We start from the raw sequence: 25,792 nt of genomic DNA, 5'->3' as shown, positions 1-25,792 counted from the left end.
GCCCCCGGACGCGGAGCTCCCCGCGGGGGAAGGGGCGGGGCCGGCGCCGGGGAAGGGCGCCCCCTGGAGGCCGCGGTGGCGCCTCCGCACCCCCGCCCGTCGCCATGGCAACCGGGGAGGGTGGGGGGAAGATAAACCTTTAGTTTATCCTTTAATTTATCCTTTAATTTACACGCGACGGAGTTTAATGTCAAAGTGCCGGCCTCAGACAGCACAGATTCACTCTCAGTACTGACGTAGAAGTTGCCCCTTAAAGCTGCTCTATAGGAGAACCTATATATGATATATACACCCACTAAATCAATCAATATAAAATAAGGCCTGGAGAATTTAAATAAGCGACTTCCACCCATTTCAAAACAACCCAAATTTATACTCACAAAAGAATCCACCCTTTTTCCTCACTTCACCTCATTTTTTTTTCTATCTCTTTTAAAAATACCTACACAGAGAGCAATATGTTCTACTTCCCCACAGAGCCGGATATTTCAAACGGCATCTTATTATTTTGCAAAATAAGCCATGTATTTTGAAGACACGAGGGAAGCCTTTACAATCCCTTAGAGCCTGATGGTTTAACACAAATCACAGCATTTTACCAAGCCTTTCGTTCACGGAGCTCCTCTGCTCCGACTGAGCCACAAGGTACCTCATTTTAAGATCAGGATTTCAATTAGCAGAGAACCCACAACATCCCTAATGTTGTTGCTCTGGTAATTAGTTAAAAAAATATATAAATAATTATGCTCTGATCCTGGTATCCCAGCCCAGTTTGTTCCATGCTGTGGATTCCAGCAGCAGGAGCTGTAAATTCGCTGTAGCCACCCAGACGGGTGATGCCCATGTATTTCTCCCCTCTATTCACCAAAATATTTTCCGTGTGATTATTCAAACAAAAAAAAAAAAAAAAAAAAAAGCGCCTTTTCCCCAGTTCCCAGCAGAGGGCAATCAGGAAAACTTAAAAACCCGTTATTTGCCAAGGGAAAAGTTAAAAAAAACAACCCCAAAACCCCAAAGCCAAGGCTTTGCTTTGAATTGAGCCCTGCTCAGTGGGTCCATCTCCACCTAATAAAAGCACAATAAATTTTGAAATCACCCCTGGTGACAGCAGTAAATAAAACTTGCATTTGAAGAAGAACTGATCATTCCCTGAGCCATGCCTTGGGTTTAAAACCAGGTAGGAACCACTCAAAACCATTTCATAGTTACTAGAAAAAGGTAAAACTCACCTTGTGCTGTAATAAAGAGAAGTTTAATCTGTTATTTCAGGTTATTGAACTATCTACTTCAAAAATCACTTGCTGGAGCTCAGCCCTTTTCCAGGATGGGCCGTGGTGCTCCCAAAGAGCATCGACCAGGGCACAGAGCTTAAAGCTTAAGTGTAGAAGGGACCCCATTAAAAACCCTGACACGTCCCTCCTCTCTCCAAAAAAAGGGAAAATTCTCCAGCAATAGAACTCAAATCCCTCCCACCATAACTGTTTGTTCACAACAGAAGTCCAAAGGAGACCAACCCATCAATAGAAGCAATTCCATTGCAGCCCCATACTCTTACGTTGCAATAAATACATATATATGTATAATTTCCCAAATATGTTTCTCTCTCTTTCAAAATTTGTATTGGATACAAAAACACAACCTAGTTTGGTTTGGTTTTTAAAATACAGTTTTGGTATCACATAAAGGATGTTTTTAAGAGAACAAACCAGATTGATTTAGCAGGAGTTTTAAAACCATCCAGCTGAAACACCAACAACTGCTCTCTCGGCATGAATTTTACAGCCCACATCCAAAAGAAGTTACTTATTTTGAGGCTCAACGTGTACAAAAACGAACACCACCCACATCTAGGACTTCCCACCCACAAATAACACAAATTCTGTTTCTCCCCCACCCCGAATTAATGCAATTTCCATCTCCTTGTAGCATTTATAGAAAGAACAACTTTCAACAACACATCACAGCTCCCAGACTGAAGATTCCTTAAATTCTCACTTCAGAATTCACAAGTGTACCAACCAGAGTATTTTAATTTAGTTGTTAGTATATACATTAACACTCAAAAGTGGGATAAAAAAACAAAAGTAGTTTGGTTTGTTTTTTTTTTTTAATAAACAGCATGTGATACAGACCGCGCCGATAAATAAAAAGCAGACTTTTTACAGTTTCCCATGAAGAGGAACTACAGTATCATAGGCCAAACCTTTGTTACTCGAGTAGCAGAGCAGAAGAGGAGAAAAAAGGGGTTTTTGTTTTAAAAATAAAATAAAATTACTGCAAGACTATTCTCAGTATGACAACACATGCATCTTGCTGCATCTTAAATACTTTTTTTTTGGCCCGTTATTACTAAAAATGTCTTGCTTTCTACCTACTTTACCACAGGACCTTTATTACAGAGTGACACACACGGCAACATCCCCCTCCCGACCCCCCCTCCCCCAGTAGTGGTTATTTCCAAGATAATTGTCTCATTTTTAAAAGATAATTTAAGCACTGGTGGGTGTTTGTACCATCCCTTTGGTGCAGAGATGTAACTGCTAATTACCTTTGAGTGACAAAGTGAGATATAAGCATCAAGAATGACACCCTCCTGGGCTCTATTTATCCAAAATGCACCCCCAGGACCCTGGGCTGCCTGAGGAAGAGCAGGGGAGGGAGGTGAGCCTTCATCCCTCCCCTCTGCTCAGCACTGGGGAGGACACACCTGGAGCACTGGGCCCAGTACGAGCCACCCATGGACATACTGGAACTGGTCCAGGAAGGGCCATGAAGATGCTGAAGGGGCAGGAGAGCGCTGAGGTTGTGTAGGATGGTGAGGAGAAAGCTCAAGGGGTGTCTTGTCAACGTACGTAAATAGTTGATGGAAGGGAATGAAGAGGACAGGCGAGGCTTTCCTCACTGCTGCCCACAGAAAGGGCATCAGGCAACAAAACAGAGGAAATTTCATATAAACATTATGAAAAAACCCTTTACTGTGGACTCTTTCTTTCTTGGACAGACTCTAAACCCAACTGGGTGATGTCCTTGGTGACCTGCTGACCCTCCAGAAGTTCCTGGGCGACCTGCTGTAGCTGACCCTGCTCCCAAGGACCATCTCCAGAAGCCTCTGCCAACCAACCTCAAGGATTCTCTGAAAGTTCTTGCAATTGTGGTGCCAGTTACAGTGACAACAACACTTCCAAAATCTCAAGCCCGAGAACCCAGGCCATCAGACTGCAGCCACATAGATTTTTAAAGCCTTCTCTCTACCAGAGACGTGGATTTGGATGGTGTACGTGGATATTCACAGCTAAAACTTGCAGAGGTGTGAGGGGGAAAGGATAATACGTCCAGGGGATGAATTACACATTTATCTTCACAAGAGAAGATGAAGAATTTGGACGACAGGGGCTGGAGAGAAGGAAGAAGAGGATTCTGTAACTTCAGCAGTACAATTAGGTCAGGTTTAACGGTGATTAATTCAATACTGGGAGAAGATCCTAAGAAAATTGCTGCAGTTACACTGAACTAAATGGTTCCTAACCAGTTTGTACTGGGGAACTGGCACTAGAATTTCAGAAAAAGTCAAGAAAGTGTTATTTTTGGCCGAAGGAATATTGCAGCACATACAGAAGTGACAATAAGGACACTTAAACTAAAGACACATTGATCCAAACCAATAGGAACAATAAGTTCAAAGTCCAGACAGAGCATTGCTTCGATTGAGCTTCTCTTATAAGTGTTTTATGTTGTTGTTACGATACGGGGAGGTCCCTGTTTAGGGGAGAGGGAAGGGAGGAGACAGGGACAGAGGGATCCACCTCTGGCTTAGAGACAGGAGCACTCACACAGTAAGACCTTGTACTTCTAAGAGTCTACCCCCAAAAGTTCAGAAATCAAGAACACTGTACTGCAAATTAACAACTGAGTTTTTTTGTCCTGAGTGTGGGTTCAACGAGTCCTTATCCTATAAAAGAGAAGGAAGAGGAAACATTTAAGCCAGCGAGCAAGAAGAATCCTGGAAGCCTCAAGAATGAAAGTAACCACAGACAAGATGAGTTACGAATGGGAGAGCTGAAAAGGCCGGTTAATAACGACTATTTCAAAGTCAATTTGTCTAGTGTTAATTGGGCTTCTGTTAAACATTCCTCTCATTAAGAGAGCATCTTTCATACTGAATTGTATGAATAAGTAACATGGAACCTTAATATACACACAGTCTAACTCTGATTTCACATGCCGTTGGAAAACCAGAGTGATGCTGATATAGTTTTATCAGCATGAAGTAAAATCAGAATTTCTCAAAGAGGAGAGCACCTACAGATTTGGTTAGTGTACGCAGAGAGACAACTGCTAGATCCAGTTGGCTTCCCTTCATTAATACAGATGTAAAAAATAAAATAAACAACCCCCCCTCCCCCAAAAAACCCCCTCACCAACTGGAGGGGCAGCAAGTTATACATCATTTTGGACAGATAGAGCCTCACCCTAAACTGAGACAACTTTCAGCACAAAAAAAAAATAAAAAAAAAAATACAAATTCATTATTTGTATGAAACATGTATTGCAAAATTAAGTTGGGATTCAACAATCTGCAACAACATCCACAGCTATATAGTATTTAAAAAAAAAAAAACACAAACAAGTGTGGTTCTTCTTCCATTCAAGTAGAACTAAAACAAGATAATGAAACATGGAAGATTTAAAAAAAATATATACCTTAGAAGCAGCAAGTTACAATTCTTTCTGTAATACCACACCATTTTCATTAACTTGAAGCATTTTAAAGATGTCAGAGACATCAACAAAATCATAATTTCAAGTGGCTTTTTTGATAGTTTTGTTTGAATGGGTCCAGCCCAGATCTGCAACCTGTACAGACATGCAAAACAGGAGGAATTCACAATTATTATTACGAACAGACGCTGGAACATGCCAGTTATAAAATGACAAAGCAAAGAAAATACCTTCAAATTGTCAACAAAGGTGGGCTACTGACCGCTACAGGGCGTTTAATGTTTTACATAAAAAGGAAAAAAAAACCAAACACACCAACCCCAAAAGAACCCTCCAAACCACCAACAGCAGGGTCATCACATACAAAGTTCTCTCCAGGCTTAGTAATTTCCATATTGCCATTATTTGTATGAAACATGTATTGCAAAATTAAGTTGGGATTCAACAATCTGCAACAACATCCACAGCTATATAGTATTTAAAAAAAAAAAAACACAAACAAGTGTGGTTCTTCTTCCATTCAAGTAGAACTAAAACAAGATAATGAAACATGGAAGATTTAAAAAAAATATATACCTTAGAAGCAGCAAGTTACAATTCTTTCTGTAATACCACACCATTTTCATTAACTTGAAGCATTTTAAAGATGTCAGAGACATCAACAAAATCATAATTTCAAGTGGCTTTTTTGATAGTTTTGTTTGAATGGGTCCAGCCCAGATCTGCAACCTGTACAGACATGCAAAACAGGAGGAATTCACAATTATTATTACGAACAGACGCTGGAACATGCCAGTTATAAAATGACAAAGCAAAGAAAATACCTTCAAATTGTCAACAAAGGTGGGCTACTGACCGCTACAGGGCGTTTAATGTTTTACATAAAAAGGAAAAAAAAACCAAACACACCAACCCCAAAAGAACCCTCCAAACCACCAACAGCAGGGTCATCACATACAAAGTTCTCTCCAGGCTTGGTAATTTCCATATTGCCCTTAATACGCAGGGTTTTATCTTCTCCACGAGATGCCAAACCACTAACAATTTTGGGGTGTGTTATTTTTAAAGAATTATACTGAACATCTCTTTCACCTATGAAAAAAACCTACCAACACACCCCTTCAGAACAGAAAAGTGTGTCTAAGTCAGCACAGGTGCTTTTTCTACTACTTTTAGGAAAGCAAAGAATATATTTTTTTAGGAAAGCTAAATCAGCAGCAGCCTGTTCTGTCATGAAAATCAAACACAGTTTCACAGTTGAAAAAGTCACTGTTTCAGAATTTGTGTTTCACTAAATCCCTAATGCTTTGTGACAAACCCTAGGGCCTGAGCCCAGGCTGGGATTTCTGCAGTCCCACCGCAGAGTTCTGCGGGAACGAGGTGTTGGGATTCAATTCAAGCTCAAAATAAGGTACTTAGTGTTTTGCGCATCTGACTCTCAGAAATAAAGAGGTGGGAACCTTAAAATCTCCAGGAGGCGGGAACAATAAAAAAAAAATAAAAATCCAAATTCCAAGCAATCTCTGTAAGAATCTAGAGCTTTCACAGTCCGTCAGCAGATCCTATTTCTGGTACTGAGAACAGGAGACATCCGCTCATTTACGCCGATGGAAGTAAACGGTACCTTCTGCTATCCTCAGTGAAGTTACCTCAGCACAGAACTGGCATAACAGGATAAGGTAATTAGGGTTTAATGCTTTGAAGCTTAAAAAAAAGGATTTTTTCTTTTGTCCCTGAAACTCTGGCAGAATGTTTTTCAAATGCCCATCCTGCTTAGTGTAACAACTTAAAGCCCATGAGCTTCTCTGATTTTTTCTTATTTTTCCTTTAAAGGCTACAACGAACCCAAACCATGTTATTCCTGTATCACTGTGCAGTTTCCTTTCTTTTACTGTTTGATGCCAATTGAATTGATTGCACGCATCGTTATTGTGTTAGAGGACGACGACTAGATTTACAAATATATATTACACACACGCACACACACACACAAAACAGACAAAGCTATAAAATGCTTGGTAACTCCACATGCTTTGAGCTAGCCAACGTTATCTGCCTTATGGTGAACTGCTTATTATTGATCATCTCGAAAAAAAATCTAAAATTGCTATTTCTGACGTATTTGTTACGGGATTAAACAGCCACTTCCAAAGGAGGAAGAAAAAGAGGAGAAATGGTGGACCCAAAGGTTGAGGGTTTAAAACATTCGTTCCTTGAATAGCCAAGATATCACTTCAGTAATGTCAAGAGTGATGCTCAAAAAGTTTTTTGAAGAGACTTAGGCCAAGTTCACCTCTGGCACGAGTGGGAGTTATCTCCCACTACTTCACTGGTACTTGTGTCCTCTGTCACCAGGGTTGAATTTGGTCCTAGGAGTATTATCTGGTCACCTTCAGTGACGTTAATGGAAACGGGAGTCTTGGACAGATAGAACTGGGCTGCAAAATTAAAAGAGTGAATATTGGACAAATCATCTAAATAAAGAATATATATTAATAATAGTTCCTATTATATAAATAGCCTTTATAAAAAAATAATCTTTCAATAATTTTAATAACTCACCTTTCTTTAGGTTCTGGAAAACATGTATGAAAAAAATCTATTCAGTTCAAGTTAGATTAAAGCAAACCTAAGATGAACACTACGACTCTCTGTTGCACGAAACCCAATTCTGACCATTCAGTTTCCAGGTTAGTCAGTTTTTGGGGACGGGAGGGAGTTTCTCTGTGAAGGTATGAATTGCACCCCTAGAAATACTGAGCAGAAGAAACACCACGCTGAATGGGCCTATTTCCTACCGCTTTCAGAAACTGTGCAGGTGACGGACCCAGAAATCAAAGGGTCATCTGAACCCCGTAAATGTTAATGCCTCTGAGCATATTGAAAAGGCACTGTCCTCTCACTTATTGTTTTTAGCTCTTTGACCTTAAAACTCCTTCCCTTCAAACTATGCTGCATTTAAATATTTGCTAGTACTTGGATTCTCTCTCCACTCCTCTCAGTCCAGCATAGCCTCTACCTGCTGTACCAGATCTAAGGTAAGATGTGATGGACTCTATGTTCATGCTAGCACTATTTGCTTTTTCCTTCTAATTTATCCTATCAAATGAAAAAAGGAAACATTCTTCCAAGTTTACCTTTTTGGGCTTAAGGCATAACATGAAGTTACACATCATACTAAAGCTTAATTTTTTCTTTTTTTTTTTTTTTAAGTGTACAATTTTAGTGCTCTCTGAAACCCTGTTTTACGTTATTTTTCGACAGTTCTCTGAACAGTTCATCTCTCCTCTTGCCATAAATTCTAATGTTGTTCGTGGTTTGTGCAATTCCTATGCAACCAGTCTTTTTGCTGCTACCGGGTATGAACAGTGCAGTACCCCCCAAAGCGGGCTCTCAGTTCTCCTTGTTTTCTTTGCTTTCAGTTCAGTTCAAAGCGTGTTGCTTTATTGTGTGGAAGATCCAGTCCATTTTCGTCGTCCAGCCACCGTGGTGAGCATCGTTCATTTGCTTCATGAAATACTCCAGAGCTTCCTGCTCGGTTTTGTCCAACGCGAGGGTCTTTCGGATGTAGGCGATATCGTCGAAGGACTGCAGTTCTGGCATCCCCGAGCCAAGCATCATGGAGAACAGATTGATGAAGAGGTTGGCGTGCTGCCGAATGGCCAGATAAGCCTTGTAACACATCTCCTGAAACCTGGAAGAGACAGGGGGGAAATAAAAAAAGCTCAGTGTATTTATTTCCCTATGAGAGGACCTGGGGGTGTTGGTCGACTGTCGGCTGAACAGGAGCCAGCAGTGTGCCCAGGTGGCCAAGAAGGCCACCAGCATCCTGGCCTGTATCAGGAACAGTGTGGCGAGTAGAGCCCGAGAGGTGATTGTCCCCCTGTACTGGGCACTGGTGAGGCCCCACCTTGAGTACTGTGTCCAGTTTTGGGCCCCCTACCACAAGAGGGACATTTTGGTGCTGGAGCGGGTCCAGAGAAGGGCGACAAAGCTGGTGAGGGGTCTGGAGCACAAGTCCTACGAGGAGAGGCTGAGGGAGCTGGGGTTATTCAGCCTGGAGAAGAGGAGGCTGAGGGGAGACCTTATTGCTCTCTACAACTCCCTGAAAGGAGGGTGTAGAGAGGTGGGGGTCGGTCTCTTTTCTCAAGTCACAGGCGACAGGACGAGAGGAAATGGCCTCAAGTTGCGCCAGGGGAGGTTCAGGCTGGATATTAGGAAACATTTCTTTACTGAAAGGGTTATCCAGCATTGGAATGGGCTGCCCAGGGAGGTGGTGGAGTCACCATCCCTGGAGGTATTTAAGAAACGTGTAGACATGGTTCTTCAGGGCATGCTCTAGTGCCCAAGATTATTGGTTTGTGGTGGGATGTTGTGTGGGTGGGTGATGGTTTTGGTTTGGTGGTTGTTGTGTTTTTAGGGGGTGGGTGGTGGTTTGTGTTTTTTGTGTGGTTTTTTTTTTTTTTTTTTGTGTTGGTTGGACTCGATGATCTCTGAGGTCCCTTCCAACCACTACCACTACGATTCTGAGATGCGTTTACTTCTTCACCTCCAAACCAGTTTTCAGGTAACTGGACAGTCTTAGCCCAGTGACACCATAATGCTGCTGAGAAAATAGCCTCATCGTCCTACTTTATCTTCATTTCTGTAAGGATTAGTAGTGGTCAGACTAACACAACAGCCAAACTGAAGAGGGCTTTCCAGCTTAAACCTCATTTGCAATTCCTGCAAGTATTCCACACGAGTTTATGGGATTTCACAGAGCTTTTTTAGTCATTGCCACTGATATTTCCAATTTCAGAGCACGTTTCCTGCAGCAAACAGCACTTTCTTGGTTATCATCAGATACAGACTTCTCTCCTGTAGTTTTATGAGGGCACTACCTGCTGCTCCTCAGACACTCTGGAGAATGCACTGAAGCCAGAGGCACATGCTATATCACAACAGTGGGTGAGAAATCCCTGTTTAAGCTGAAATTGCTAATTTAAGTTAGATTAAGAAAAAAATGCAAAAAAAAATAATCCACTGCAGCATTTAGACAAACACTACACCTTCAAATCTGCCTTTTTCCCCTACCCCACAACATAATGAAATTAAAATTACAATTGAAACCTCTCAAAGACTGGATCTCTGGAAAGATATTAGGAAAAACTACACCAACAGAATTTATTTATTATTACTACTTTCAAGTTCTCATTTCTCAGTAGGTTCTGCAGAGCACCACAAACTACACAGGCCAGAGAAAAGAGCTGGTATCACAGCAGCTACAGGAGAGAGAAGTATTGCTCTGATGCACATTACACCTGACATTTAAGAATTCTCAGTTTTTGCAGTTATGCAAAATCCCCAGAGGATTTTAAGTGTTAACCAAAAAAAAAAGATATAGATATAAAAAGTTTTCGTTATACACGTGCTGGCCCTGCAAAGCTCATGTGAGGTTTCATGAACTGAAGGCCAAGTAAGCACTAAGATCACCTACTAATTTACAAGTGGATGGCTGATTTTCAACTAAATTAGAACATATCCGCTGCAAGCCAATTAAAATACTGCTTTTCAGTTAAAAGTACTAATTATTAGAGGTCAAGAGTGGTAAAGTGCATTTTAGGTACAAAATATTCTGGATGTTAAATGCTTAATAAAAAGGGCTCACCTTTCAAACTCCCTTGTTTTGGTACATTCTTGGGCTCCTTTACTAATCACTATTAAAAAGTCTTGTGTTAAGACAAATGGCACACGCTCTCTTTTATATCCAAATTTTTTCTTCTTGTGATCGAGGAAGTGCCCAAAGTCAATGTGAAACAGCTTGGAAAGACAGAAAAGTATTTCAAGATTAGTAATTTTTTGATTAAATGATGTCACAGTAAAATTGATCATTCACTATAGTTCAGATGGATTTTTTTCTTTTAAAACAAACTCATGTCAAGGTGAGAGATAACATTAGGTATGTTTCTAGAAAAACATCTTACTTGTCCATCATCTTTTACCATGATGTTACTATTGTGGCGATCACCGATGCCCAGTATAAAGGTAGCAACACAATAGCCAGCACAAGAACGTGTAAACAAGTCAATAGCTGCATCGTACCTATTGAAAACAAAAAAAAAGGAGACATTTTCCTACAGATATTCTAATAATACAGAAGTGCAGATTTTCTTTTTTTTTTTCTTCTCCCCTTCCCCATTAAGAGAGAGCCAACTTCTACCGTCTTCTCTCAATGAAGCAGAGTGCCTGGACTTTTTATCGCTTTATTAAAGTAAGGAAGAAATTCAGAAATACTCTGAAAACAGAAGTATTTACAGTTAGTTAGATCACGGAGCAGTAAACACACTATTGAAGTGACTGTCCCTCTTTTGGAGGCCAGCAGTTTCCATTTTGATGTGCTACTGTTAAAATACAGACTTAAGCCATACCTTCACAGTTCTAACTCCAATTTAGGCTTTACTGCTGAGAGGTCACCCAACAACCCAAACTAAAAAGAGCTACCAACAGAAATATAAGGCAAAGAAGGGCAGGGGAAAAAAAACAAACCAAAACACCACAACCAAGACCAGATGGACATAACTTCCCACTTGATGAACTTTAGTTCTCCTGAATTTTCCATCAAAAAAGAGCACACGGACAAGAAAAACAAGCAGAGGAAATCTCACATTTCTCCTTTGTTTTTGTCCTTGAGCCACTGATGCAACGTGTGGCTGTTGAACTGCAACGCTCCTTTCAAGCCCCCTTTGCACTGAATCTGCATGATGGTGTGAGAGCTCCTCACCACCTCGATGAGCCCCACGCAGTCACCGATGGACAGACAACCGTAAGGCAACATCCTGGAAGACAAGACAACAAAAGGTTGTGGGTTTGGGGTTCTTTTTTGTTTGGCTGGTTTTTTTTTGTTACAGAGTTAAGTTTCAAGACATTAAGCAAGAAGCCCATTTGATAACCCTTATCAGGTAAGTGCCATCTGTTCCTTTAGGGTAGGAAAAATCTCTGTTAATGTTTTATAGGTGTATTATTATTAGTCTTGTGGAAAAAATGTACCAGACATTAGTACAGTAAAATGCCAGCCCCTGTATCACCAATGTCCTCCTTCAGTTTTATACCAGGACAAAAGGTTAAGACAAAATTCTAATAACATGTTCTTGGAGGCCTTGGGGAATACACTGGAAAAAACTCTTAAAAAAGCATTTAGCATGATCTAACGACAATCTATTCAACTATATTTCAAGTGAAGCACTACAGACAGAATCTAATCATTTAGAAAGGAAATGTTAGGATTTCATGGATTACTGTAAACAAGCAGCAGATGATACTTTGTATGGAAAACCAGCTGGGGACCTTCAAAAGGAGCTTCCAAATAGTGCCTGAACATATTGCAAAACTGCATTCTGCAGAAGGTACTGCACCCACAGGCTGTTTAGAGGTGGAGGAGCTGCATTTGTATCATGCTGGGTAATACCTACTTTGTGTACTGAAATGAAGATACCAACAGTATTTTTCAAATACAATCTTATCTTTACGGAACCCAGTATTTAAACTGAAGGGTACTAAAAATACTGAAAGTCGCTCTAACACGTACAAACATGCCTATTTATAGCATTTCATTTATTTCTCTCAGGAGAACGGAAGCAATCTCCAGTAACAAACCAATGCAAAAGCCATTAAGAAAAGCATTGCTTGAGAATGACCTCTAATGCTTACCGAAGATCAAGACCCTGATTTTGCCAGATGTTTTCCATAATTCTAATTATCTGAAGTGTCAACATGTCCTGACGCAAGTCTGGAATAGTCAAATACATAGAGATTGCAAATTTCAGAACACTTTGTTACATCTTATTTTACTTTTCCCCCAAAATGTCTATCTGAAGAAAATGAGGCTTGTGTAATTTAGTGTAGTTTTTTTTTCCTCTCAATAGAGAAACACAGATTTTAAGTAGTTGAGAATGAAACAAATTTGCGGCGGAGATTTCAAAGCTGTTTAAAAATATACACAATGGAGTGACAGATGATGCATCTGTAATACCTTGAAGACATTTTCAAGTAAAAAACCCAAAATAATAAATAGTATCATGTTCCACCACAACAGACTAAGCGTCTTAGAACACACAAAATTTGGACATGACTGAGACAAATACTTACTTGTACATGCTTAATTTTTCCAGAAAAGAAAACTGCTTTGCTCAGATGATTATTTTTTAAGTTTTTTTTCCCCCCTTATATGTATTTTACGTGTTTAGAAAAATTACTAACCAGTAAGTTAGGAAAATAAACAGATGTAACTTTTGGACTACATTTATTTTTCCTTACCATCTCCATTTTTAAAGATTATCTCATTGTTCTGGAATAACAATTCAGACATAATATCTGGGTTTTCCCAGTTCAACCACAAGGGCCTTTTTGCAGATGACATTATCCTGCACTCCTCAAGCCTATAAAAAGAGAAAATTTCTGTGAAATAGGCATAATTTGATTGTCACACCATTTTTCTGTAATACTACTAAGTTCTCCCTGTTTTCTTAAAACTCTTTGTACTAGTATCAAATTAAAAGTTGAACGAATAATTGACTATCAACTACTTTTACTTTTAGCTTCAAACTGGAATTAGTAAGTGCAACCATTTCCTAAGCCCACCAGAAGAGTTATATTGTAAATTTTCCTTTGGCATTGCTAGTGTTAACATTAGTGAGCATTTCCTTAAATATCTAGACAAATTTCAAAACTGACTGTACCGAAGATTTCCCAGTTGATGCGCAGGATTAAGAGGAGAGATAAAACCTTGCAAAGCGTCCATGAAATCAGGCCGTCTCATTTGTTCAACAAGAAACTTCATCTGTACCTGATAAACAACCACATTTGGGTTTTGAGAACACTAATTCCATGTAAATGAAGGTAAGTATCAGATTTTAGCTTTGGCTTTAAAGTACGGTTTTGCACAGTTTCAACAGAAATTGAAGTTATGCAAATTGAAACCCTTAACTTTAGTTTTGTTGCCTTAAGGGGTAAACAATGGCAATGGATACATAAAATATTACAGCTTCAAGGATAACACACTATCTACTGAAGTCAGCATTAACACTTTTCCAGTTAATCAAATAAAACACAGTTCTGAGCAATTCCTGTGACTCAACAGCAACAGTTTTGGTACGTGCACAGCTTATAATACCTTCTGGGTCTCATCTTTTTTTTCCTGCTTGAGAATATCTGTGAGGTTAATCAACTTCTCCATAGCCTCCACCTGCCTGCTCAGGTGCTTTAGGTACATTCCACACGCTCGACAATAGGACTCCAGAAGCAAACCAAACCTCTGACTTACAGTTTTATTGTGCATTTCAGACCTACACAGAGAGGAAGAACAGTTATAGCTTAAAGACAAGACCACTTAGAGGTGCCAAAAATGAAGCCATGCCTGTAACATCTTCCCAAGGGCTGCTTATGGATCCTTCTTTTCAGGTAAATAACTTGTATTGACCTCCCACACCTTGTCTCATTTTAACCAGAATGATCAGACTTCGGTACCTTTTACAACTAATTCAGTGCAGTTTACACACTTTTCCCCCATTCCTTCTTTCTCCATCCTGTCCTTCTCTACCCCTTGTCTTTATTCAAAATCCACACTTCCCAGAAACTCTTTGAGGTTTACAAGTTCCAGGTTTCTTTGATGAGAGCAAAACTGTTTCACTTTTGACTCCTTATTTTCTCATTTAGCCAATCCCAAGCTGTGGCCCCTCCAGTTTCCTTGTTTTTACCTACTCTCAGTCTTTGAACAGTCCTAAAATATTCCCTCAAACAAGCTAATCAGGCAACTTAGTTCATTATCCTTTACCAAGGGAAGTAGAAAACTGAAAGCACAACAAAGATTCCTTGCTTCTATTTCTGTGTCTGATCATACTATATCAGAACAGCATTTTTAGGTGAGATCTAGCTAGAACCCAGTATTACTACAGGCTGATTAACACTCAGCCTTCTCAACAGCAGGAATTCCAAAAGCCCATTTTATACTAAGTAAGGAAGAACACTCAGGTATTTTGGCTATCAAACTCTATAAAGTCTTTAATAAGCAGGTGTGAACAGTTATTTTTCAAAGCCTTATCTGGTCAAATTGGGTGGCTTTCTCTAGGCCTCAACTATTCCTAAAATTTTCTGGAAAAAAATGGTAGGGATCTGGCATACAAAATAAAGTTAAAACAGCAGAAATCTGTCAAAAATGTAAAAAGCTAACAGTATGGGAGGTTCCCAGCAATCTTGGACTACCTTGCTTCTAGGATAATCATCATTAGATAAAAAGAACTACAAAACTAAGTATCTATTATTAAACAGCTTTTTAAACTTGCAGTTTAAACTTCTATTACCAAACTATGCATTCAAATTCTTAAATAATATAAAACAGACATTAAGTGGTAGTATTTTCCTACAAAAGGACATTTAGTATGCCAAGCCTTTATTATTTATATTTATTTAGTATGCCAAGCCTTAATTATTTACAGCTAATAGGAGTCCCACCACCCCTTAGCATGATACTATGCTTACTTTAAATGCCAGAAGAAGAAGTGTCCTATCCTTTGGTTGGTCAGTGCCTTCTTGAGTAAAAATCTCACAAGCTGATTATCTAAATACTGTTCATATTTCAGAACCTAGTTAAGGATAAAGAGAAAAAAAATATCAGTTGCAATTATTATTTCTATGAAACGTATATGGATTAAAGGTAGTTAAATAAAAAGCAATCTGTGTTTTATGTTAAAATTTATAGAATGACTGATCTTGGTATTAATATTTGCATGTGTTGGGATTTGAACAACATCTGCTAACAGTGCACTGGCTGCCTCTATTTCAGGAACTCACCATCTGATGCTTCTTTTACTGTTACCAAATATTTTAGCCTCAACTTGCTCAGAATTTCGAGAAGGCGCTTCTGCTCACACTTTCCCATATGTTAGGACAGCCAAAATAGCTGCCCGTGCCAGTTGGCAGAACAGTTCTGCATCTCCACAGAATTCAGGCATTTAATAACAAGCAAACCCCCAGCACTACAGAAAACGAACTGCATTTCATCTCCTCCTCCTAAACAATCTGCAATGCAAACATACTTCTGATGATCTCTTTTTCACATCATCTTAACTTGTGCTGTATTTTAAGCCCCTGTGATTATAGAATATACACAAGACATCAAGTATACCCAGACATGTTCTGTACCTGTACTAGCTGGATTAAATACTGAGAGAGTTTGTCGTCTGTCAGGTACTTCTCTAGACAGCGAACTGCAAAAGCTCGCACCATTGGGTCTGGATAATTACAGTCCAAAAGCTCCATTGCTTGCTCTGGCTTGATTGGAGGCCAATCTTTCACCAAACAGTACATCTGTAGACAAGAAGAAAACCTTCAGACTCAGACTGAGCTACAGAACAAGAACTATGGACCAGACTCATCAGTCCACTATAGCAGTAACTTAAATCATCTCAGTTTTCATTCAACATATTATGCACACGTAACATGTTTTTAACTTCTAGACATTTTCTTTAAAATAGCATACTTTAAAGCTGTTTCAAAACATAAAGCTAATTCAGAGCTATGCGTTACCTGGGCCACTTCATCTCTAGAATTCCATTTAACAGACAAAAGCAATTTGGGCAGAATTTCTGGAGTATGCACACAATTGTGTCTGTGAAAGAGAAAAAAAGTTGTATGTACAAAAGGGCATTTTTTTTGTTTCGATAACCACCCACTGTGAACCCTCAGTCTTGCACCTTTTTCCTCCTTTATCAGCAGGACCCAACTGATACCATAAGGTGGTGTCAGGATCCAAGCACGAAGGTAGGCCTGCAGTAATGGGGAAAATGTAAACTAATTCAACTATTTCCTTTTCTCCTTGGACATACGAAGCAGAATGCTTTAAAAACACAGTAATGGGGAAAATGTAAACTAATTCAACAATTTCCTTTTCTCCATGGCCTTATGCACCAAGACATACGAAGCAGAATGCTTTAAAAACGTTCTCTAAAACACTAAGTCCAACAATGCAGAACAAAGGGAGCAAAACCCAAGACAACCATGACACATTTGGAGTGAACAGGGCGAAGTCTGAGTGTGCCAACAAGGGGTTTTTCCTTTGGTTTGGTTTTAGTTTCTAAATACCTGTGGCTCCAGAGGAAGTCCTTCTCTTGCTCAGTGATTTCAGACAAGGGATCTCGCGTACATATGGCTCGCAGTTGCTCCTTGTCGCTTTCTCTTAATTCGTTATCTCTAGCTATTCTGTTGCTCTGCAGAGAAAGAAAGTGCTCCATTAACTCTGCACACACCTCCTTCCCTTGTCATACAATGTACATGAAGTATTTTAACAGCACGGCAACACTTACAGCCTACGTCATGAAATACTATCTCCTCGTTTCCTTTTGCTATAGCTGAGGACTTGCAATTTAAAAACAGAGAGGGGGGGAAAAACTAGGCCTTGGATTTCTACAACCACTTTTAAGTGCTACTGGGACAAGAAGAGGTACGTTTCAACCACGTGGAGAAAGAGTAGTGGGTGACATCTGATGAACAACAGAACACAGCACAACACGAAACTGGTCATTTCTGTCTCCAGTTTTGACATTGCTGAAAGGAGCGAAAAAGAATCAGAACTGAAAAAGCGGAGTATGGGGATGAAGGCAGGTGAAGAAAAGGTAGAAGACGGTAGGAAAGCCTGAGTTACAAGAAAACTGGAAAACATTAACCAGAACTAGTGTAAGACATTCCACAAAGAGCACAGAAAACAGAACTGGTACACACTGAAATTAACATTATCTAAGACTTCATCTATTAGAACCAGCTTAGACCAATGGCAGAGGTACTGAAACTACTTGATTTTTCACACCTCACATGCCAAGTTCAATTTTTCTCCTACACTTTCCATTTATTTCATTTAATGTGTTTTGTGCAAAGCAACCATATGAAATGATGCAGTTTCTGAGGTTTCAGCTATAGAATTAATTGCACTGCGAAAAAGGGAAATCTTAAGCAGCTTCTGTTATTGCCTTTAGTATAAAACATGACTGTAATAAACAAGTTTGAAACTTAAGATGAAGCTAACCCAAAAATTCTACAAGAGTTGAACAGTGTTCAACTCCCATTTTCACACCTGTACGATACGTACTACTACAAAAGAATAAAATCAACCCTTTTCCAAGTTCAAATTGTTTAAGCTGTAGAACCACAGTCTTTGACCTCTTGTTCTGCTCCTTCAATTTCTACTGAGCACGTTAAACAAGACCATGAGCAAGAATGAACTGAGCTTTATCTGCCAGTTTTGTTGATGGAAATTTTCAACTGGTAGAACTTTGAAACAGAAATATCTCTATGTCTTTTATAGAAAGTCTTTCCAATGTACCTAGCTTTAAAAAAAAAAAAAAAAAAAGTTGAAGAGGAGAACAATCTGAAATTTCCAGGTAGGAGATCAAGTCACCCTTTAAAAGGTGAAATGGTGTTATTTATATGCACAAATACAGAAACAGTTGTCAGGTTATACCAGATGGTATCTACTCCAAACTGGAAGTTTTCTATTTTACATTTATTTTCCATTACATAAATGATGTGTTCTCACAACAGGTTCACTACTATTACATGGGACAAGAATACGCTGGACTTAAAATTATTCAGGACTGCTCTCTACATGCCACAGGAAAATTCCTAGAACACATTCTTATATATTATGGTAATGGTTACAGTGCAAGTAGCAAAGCCAGAGTCACTCTGTAAGGAAGTTAAGGGATAAATGACTTTATAATCATCCTACACCTGACATAAGATCAAATAGTTGATATTGAACAAGTGATTTATTGCACATATTTATCTTGATTCTGAAAAAGTCATCCTAAAGAGTAAGTGAAAGTCAAAAAAGTGTAAAATGTACCTGCACAGTGGGTCAGAAAGATCATAGTTTAGGTCAAGCCCAGAAGGAAAATGCATTTATCCTGTTGCGGTCAACACCAAAAACTTGAAATTCTATGAATTGTGGGACAGTAAATTAGATTTAATATTTGAAAATTCTTTCATATTTGAGATATTAATGGACCTATAAATGATCTCTTAATGCATTAATTGATTTTAAATGCAGCCTAATGCATTTCTAGGTTAAACAAAAAAAAAGTTATGCTCTTGGTATCATAACAAAAACGTTTATACATAAATCATACCTCTGTGACTGCTTTGCTGATTTTTCACCATTTCAGACAAGCATTTTTTTGCCTCTTTCAGATATTGCCTAGTATCTGATTTTTGAAAGAGTAACAATGCACTGCCTTTTACATCGCTAAATATAGTTAATATTACAAACAGCTATAAATACACACAGTATCTGAATATAAAAAGTTTGGCTCCAGACCTGAAGATACCACGCATTAAAAGATAAAAGGGACAAACACAATACTAAGAAATATAGTGATGTTCAAACTTACCAAGCATTTAATGAAATACGATTTAACAAAGGGTAAGTAATAAGAAGATTTTGGTAGACAACAAGGAGGGTTGAATGAAAAGCCGCATGAAGATGAAAGAGAGACTAAAGCAGTGATAGACAGTTTGTTTCCCTGTCAAATTAGTCATTGATGTCAATAGGTTTTCTCCATATTGACTTTCTTCTACATTATTATAAGGGATCATCACAAATAAGAACAGACTATAATCTGAGACGTTATTGCAATTCTTTTTTTTCTTTAAAGTGTAAGCTGATCATTACTTTGTCACTGAAGTAAGAGCTTATTCTCCTCACCATTTTCTATTTTTGCCTATAGATGGAACCAAACAATGAGTTGAGCATGTAAAAGCCCAGGTAATAGGCTGTGTTATAGCAAAGGAACGTGATTTACCAAGAATTCAGCTGTCCTTAATCACTTAATAAGAGTCCATGCAGCACCTCTCAGTCACAATTCATATCACAAGCAGATATACCACTGTGTGATGGACTTCTTACAGAGCATCAAGAGAAATCAAATGCCTACAGCAATTTGTTCAGGATATACTGAGATAGGACTGTTACAAGTATCAGTAGAATTCCCAAACTAGAAGTTTACTGACACCTCTGCACTTTTTGACACAGCAGAACTTTCCACCCTGAGACTCTCCTTCTCACAGAGCACAAAGCTCTCCTGGGGAAACTCTACAGTCTTTGAACCAGCCTCCAGAGGAAAAAGCAAAACATACCATCTAATGTCACAGCCTTATCTTTAATACACAGCATTTTTAGCTTTACTGCTTTTCTTTTTTTCTTCTTTTAATCATCCAAAATGGGCTTTTAAAAAAAGCTCCAAACCCCACCAAAAAGCCAATTGTCAATTCATAGATTTTCTTCGTGGAACAAAGGCGATAAAGGACCACACTCATGTGTTTGCCAATCAATTACTTTAGAATTCCCTGCACTGATGGTCATAACTAGCCTATTAAAAAGCCAATAAGGGATTATAAGCACCTTTAGGTTACAAAAGAAAGCCTACCTGTAAACATTAAACTGCAACAAAATAAAACAGTATCATTGAAGGAGAATTACAACTTTTGAGAAGCCTTTAAGGTCCCTTTCAACTCTAACGATTCTATGATTCTAAACTAAGTAGTTTAGACTTAATTAACGATATAAAAACATCATAAAAGGCTCTAGCAGTTTGCACAGTTAAGGTGGTGTCAAGTGTTCTGGTTGGTCGGTGAAACATTAGGTCAATTTACTGGTAATCCAAAGAAATGGGAATATCTCGTTCACTTTGCCAAACATGAAACAAAAAATTGATTTCTTGGCTTTTACAATAAATCAGGATACATGAAGAAAAAAGTTCTCTTTATCACTAATCTACTGAGTAAAATAACTAAGACTTTTGTATTTTGGTAGCTAAGGTTGGAAGGTGAGTGTGCCTTACCATCCCAGCGTAGCTGTGGTTAAAGCCCAGTTCACGGGATATCGTCCAATTGGCGTGTTCTTCGATCACTGCCATATCTGGAAACTTTACAGGATTGCTAAACCAATCAAATTCCAGCTCTAAACATGGAGTTTCCTATATAAAGGGAATTCAAATTACTTTTTCTGTTGAACAATACCAATTACAATACAGCATATTTTGAAAAGGTACCCCTAAAGAGAAAACTGGCATGCAAATACTAACCTTGTTTGGATTTGACCCAGTAACACCAATAGGATTCAACAAATCCTCCAGCCCATGAGGTACTGCCCAGAGATTCAAAGCCATTTTCCCAGATACAAGAGTGTCTGTATAATCAAACATGTTTATATTTCCCCAAGCCAATGGACAGTGCTCCTTCAAGAGATTAAAAGACCATTTTTCAGTGTCATCAATTAATTATTGCAGAGTGAGTCAGGAGAAATAACATTTTTCAGCCCAGAGCAATCTCTTACATTCCCAGATTAGCTGAAAGCAGGTTGCAGAAGCTGGACTGTATTTTTCTATGAATGACCGTCATGGAATTCTGCAGAATGGCACCAAAACACTTGCAAACACATGCTAACACTTTCCCCACATCAAAATAACCCAAGATGATGGAGGGAGAGGTTTTTTTGACAGACAGAGACTTTTACCAAAGCCTGTAGTGACAGGACAAAGGGCAACAGGTTTAAACTGCAAAAGAAATAATTAGATTGGGCATAAGAATTATTATTTTTATATTTTACATGATGAGGGTGGTGAGACACTGGCCCAGGTTGCCCAGAGAAGCTGTGGCTGCCCCATCCCTGGAGGGGTTCAAGGCCAGGCTGGATGGGGCTTGGAGCAACCTGGTCTGGTGGGAGGTGTCCCTGCCCAGGGCAGGGGGTTGGGACTGGATGGTCTTTAAGGTTCCTTCTAACATAAACCATTCTGTGATTCTGTAAGATTCGTAAACCTGGTTGTAGCCAAAAAAACCCCAACCTATCTAGTACCTGTGACACACACTCAAACCCAGAATTTAACGATGCCAGTGGCTAAAATTAGATGCCATATGTAGATTCGTAAAAATTACTGTGATCTTACATCGAATGCTAAAGTAGCACAAATTTTCTTCATTTTAAAAATCAACTCTAAATTCAAGTACAAATATCGCCCTTTTTTAATAAATAGCTAACCTATGGGTTTAGACACTTGAGTTTAATGGCATTTGCACCTCAAAAGACTAACAGTGATCTTTGTGTCTGGCAATACAGTATAGACAGGATCTACAGCACTGAATGGATAAGCTTTTTTCCACGTTGTTTAATTTCTGACCACAAGAACATGGTAGTCTGAATTAGATACAAGGAAAAACAAAACCCTATTTTAATCAGACTCAAATCAAGCATTGGACTAAGACTCGTTGCCAGCACAGCGTTTAGCAAATATCTTCCCAAATTTGACTTAAGTAGCTTTTGTTTGTTAGCGTATTAAAGCCATCAAGTGTTTTACCTCCTTAGCACCCTTCCGGCCTTTAACCGAACAGATAGAGAGGCAGAGCCGAGCAGCACGGGGGAGATCAGGAATGTACATGTCATACAACAGCCACTCATTCCATCTGTAAGAGTTCAAAAGCAGAATAAAACTAGGTTGAAGGAGAGCAGGAAGACAACTGCATTCAAACAACAGTTATACTAAATAGCATTTGGGATATTCCTACCTAAACCGTGTATGTGCATAAAGAGCTCACTTTCTTACTCCTCCCACGTGTATTTGACCACATCTACTCCTTTTGGGAATGGAAACTTCCCAGATCAGCCTTCTGTTTAAATAGTCACACTAAAATGTTCAATTCCTGCAAACCTACTAATTGGTTCATTCACTTTCACTCTTGAAAACCTACTGACTGCAACCGTCCGTGTAGGGATAACCTAAAGACAATGGATTATACGAATGCAAGCTTTAGCTTGTGAAATATTTTCCACTTCAAGGAGAAAAAAAAAAGGAAGTGGAAAAAAATGTGGCATGGCTTTCAGAACTCATCTAAATTTGAACTGCGAGAAAATATAAAGTTTCACTCTTGAAAACCTACTGACTGCAACCATCCGCGTAGGGATAACCTAAAGACAACGGATTACACGAATGCAAGCTTTAGCTTGTGAAACATTTTTCACTTTAAGGAGAAAAAAAAGGAAGTGGAAAAAAATGGGCCATGGCTTTCAGAACTCAACTAAATTTGAACTGCAAGAAAATATAAAAATAACTACAAGATGGGAATACAACACAGCAATCCAAAGCAATATTCCTAACTCAGGCATCATTTTATTTACCATAGTAATAAGAGAACAGATCGGTTCTACAGGAATACACATTTTGTTTTCATGAACTTCTCTAAGTAGACTTTGTCTCTCAATGGGCAGAACTGGGCTTTTGAAGAGGAACTTCCAAACACAGTGTATTTTCTCAAGTGGACTGTCACTCTGAATTTTCTCAGTTGGAAGAGCAGCAGCTTCCAAGGACAGCATTAAATTTTTGATGGGTCTGGAGCTACTAAAGGAGTTTTACTAAAAGAGTACCTGTCCAAACCCTTCTCTGAGAACAAAGAAATCGGCTGATAAACTTTAATTCACTTTTCTTATGTCTTCGTTTCATATAATACAGGTTGTTATACACATGGTTTCAAGCCACACCTTTCCAAGAAGATTTTCTTTCTAAACCAGTTAAACTATCAGTTCGAGTAGAGATATCTTTGGGGAAATCCAGGAGAGTTCTTAAAAAAAACTTAAGGCAAGAATTCCCAGTAAGAGCTCTACCTGAATAATGGCAAAGTTGAGCTTTTACTACTTCAGTGCTATAACTCATGATGCTCTGGAAATCAGATTCTCTACAGTGGTTGGAGTACTCAACTTACCTGGGATTAGAACAAGGTACCCTTTGAGTATTCACATTGTCACACAAAGGTTCCCCTCCATGGTAGATACCTGTTCTGACATAAATCTGAACACAATGTTGATATTAGTACAATCTTTGAAATGTTTTTACTGCTATCAACATATACTACAATTACAACATATTACTCCTTAATTTCCATTAAGTAAGAAACAAAACCAAAATTGAAAACCAAACAGCCCCACCACCCCCCAGCCCAAATTCATTCATGCTCTGCAAGGTGTGAAGCACAATACATAAATGTACCCTTCTAGAAAAAATCGTCTTGGTCTTTTTGCTCATTAATTGCAATCTGAGAAATCAGATTTATTATGAAATAAATCCATTGACTTCAATGAGACTGACCCCTACATGCCTTTTCTCCTTGATCTTCCCACACCTCCCTTTTAAAAAGCAAAGAGAGCAGCTCACTCTCCAGCATGCCCTCATCAAAAGGATTCCCAATTATTAGACATAATAATTATTTAGAATATAAGTAACAACATGGGTTTTGTTCTATCCATTACATACTCACCTGAAATTAACTATGCAAACTGAGTTTTGCCTCCTATCAGGCAGGAATATTTAACTAAATATTACAACTCATGCCTTTTAAGTAGTACACAAAAGTTTTCGGATGCTAAAACATGGCTGTAGTTTCTAGAATTAAGTGCTTAGATTTAAATAACAAAGTCATCTCATTTTCTAACATGTTAAATAACCCCTCTTTTCCAACATAAACTCGGGAAGGAAGCTGCGAGTTGCTGAAACTGTATAGGATGCCCTACTACATTTGCTTTACCTTGTCAATGTCTCTAATGTTCACATTTACATAGGTGGCACAAAGGATTCTAATTCTGAGAGCACTATTTATAGTCCAGAGGGATTTGGCTGTGGCTTCTCCATTCATGTAGGGTGTAGCTGTAGAGATACGCCTGGAATACGACGGCATTGTGAAGGTGTCCAGTGGTAGCTGGGTATAGAGGCTTTCCTTTGCCATCAGCATCAGATTGGGCATGCGACCAAGCATTATACAGCTTCTGATGTACTGCAAGAAAACAAATCCCAAATTCAGCACGTTTTCAAAGCGTACACTCTTAGTAATCTATACCTAAAAATACTCAGGAAAAGTTAAGGTGTATTTAAAGAGCTTGCCATTGTCCCTGTATGTTTATAGTTATAACATCCAGCAGCATGAATATGTCTTCATACAGATTTTGAGATATGAATAACATCTGTGACAGGGGAAGGTGGAACTGGAGGCAGAGAACTGAGCTGGTATAATGACAAGTCAGGTTTTTTTTGTAGTGCTCTTTAGCTCCAGCACCATGTGCTCAGCACCAATCCCTACAGACTCTGGCCATCAGGCTACACGGTGTCTCTTCAGGTCTGAGTGCCCACAGCTTTAATCTGGCAGAACTACCACACAACACAAGGCAAAACCAGGTCCAGCCCTGGAGTGTAATTAGCAAGCTTTTCTGTGGCACAGTAGAGGCATAGCAGATACTTCTGAAGAAACCACGCTAGATCAAATAGGTCTAGTGTTTGATCTCAAGATGACGGCGCAAAATTATTCATGGATGGCTGCGCTGGCTCCCCAGCTCCCACGGAACAGAGCTGCTTTTCCCATTATTCAGGATCCCCCACCCTCCTCACTGCTCCAGAGAGCAGCTCGTCAACCATTTCAGACGAAGGAATGGAAGCTGTTTATTCCAACAATACATTCCTCAAAGAGGAAGCAGCAGCAGCCTGTCAGGAAATCTACAGGGTAGCGCTGTCGCCTGCTCCTGAGAGGGCTGCTCAGATGCTCTCCCCCCAGCAGCTCTGTCTCACACAGACACAGCCCAGGCAACAGAGGACAGAGAGCCACAAGAAAGATTTAACAGTGATTTGTGTGGTGCTGCAAGTTTATCACCCCTTTAATAAGGGAAAAAAATGTAAAGATGCACAGTAACGGAAAACCAAATAGTTTGCGTAGATTTTTTTTCCATCCCTAAAGGGGCAAGAGACAAAATTCATAATAGCAATGGTAATTTCTTAATTTAACATCCCATTGAATCTCCTTTTGTATTACATTGATTCCATTCAACCCTAACTCATCTCTTGCCATCACAAACCTCGGATATTTCTGGAAGTACCTACCACAGATTTATCACTAACGTTAGAGACAAACCATTCAAAGAAGGATTACACTAGTGATATAAATTCTAGTTTAAATTACATTTTCTCCCCTTCTCTCTTTCGAAGCACGTACAGCAACAAATATACACACTACGCTC

The 25,792-nt window shown here is 39.1% G+C and overlaps 1 protein-coding gene across 5 annotated transcripts in view; it reads right to left on the bottom strand.

Annotated features, from left to right (window-relative positions):
• Positions 1-5,987: 5,987 nt before the first annotated feature.
• Positions 5,988-25,792, bottom strand: part of PIK3CA (phosphatidylinositol-4,5-bisphosphate 3-kinase catalytic subunit alpha) — a 39,596-nt gene continuing 19,791 nt past the window's right edge. For 3 of the 5 annotated variants that reach the window (XM_014938812.1, XM_014938814.1, XM_014938813.1), the window contains exons 5-21: positions 24,316-24,561; positions 23,497-23,582; positions 22,098-22,203; positions 20,829-20,981; positions 20,586-20,720; positions 16,837-16,961; positions 16,282-16,363; positions 15,898-16,062; positions 15,235-15,338; positions 13,871-14,042; positions 13,437-13,543; positions 13,015-13,136; positions 12,409-12,487; positions 11,367-11,537; positions 10,686-10,803; positions 10,370-10,521; positions 5,988-8,413 (exon numbers count right to left, since the gene is read on the bottom strand). In XM_014938812.1, the coding sequence (XP_014794298.1) occupies positions 8,143-8,413; positions 10,370-10,521; positions 10,686-10,803; positions 11,367-11,537; positions 12,409-12,487; positions 13,015-13,136; positions 13,437-13,543; positions 13,871-14,042; positions 15,235-15,338; positions 15,898-16,062; positions 16,282-16,363; positions 16,837-16,961; positions 20,586-20,720; positions 20,829-20,981; positions 22,098-22,203; positions 23,497-23,582; positions 24,316-24,561 (2,394 nt within the window). In that variant the 3' untranslated portion in view covers positions 5,988-8,142. The remainder of the gene's footprint in view (positions 8,414-10,369; positions 10,522-10,685; positions 10,804-11,366; positions 11,538-12,408; positions 12,488-13,014; positions 13,137-13,436; positions 13,544-13,870; positions 14,043-15,234; positions 15,339-15,897; positions 16,063-16,281; positions 16,364-16,836; positions 16,962-20,585; positions 20,721-20,828; positions 20,982-22,097; positions 22,204-23,496; positions 23,583-24,315; positions 24,562-25,792) is intronic. The other 2 variants (XR_001411581.1, XR_001411582.1) reach the window with 2 other exon arrangements.

The sequence above is a fragment of the Calidris pugnax genome, unplaced genomic scaffold, assembly GCF_001431845.1.
Source record: "Calidris pugnax isolate Ruff unplaced genomic scaffold, ASM143184v1 scaffold52, whole genome shotgun sequence".
NCBI classification, from domain to species: domain Eukaryota; kingdom Metazoa; phylum Chordata; class Aves; order Charadriiformes; family Scolopacidae; genus Calidris; species Calidris pugnax.
Note: the sequence above shows the minus strand (reverse complement) of the source record. Positions and strands in the feature narration are given on the sequence as shown.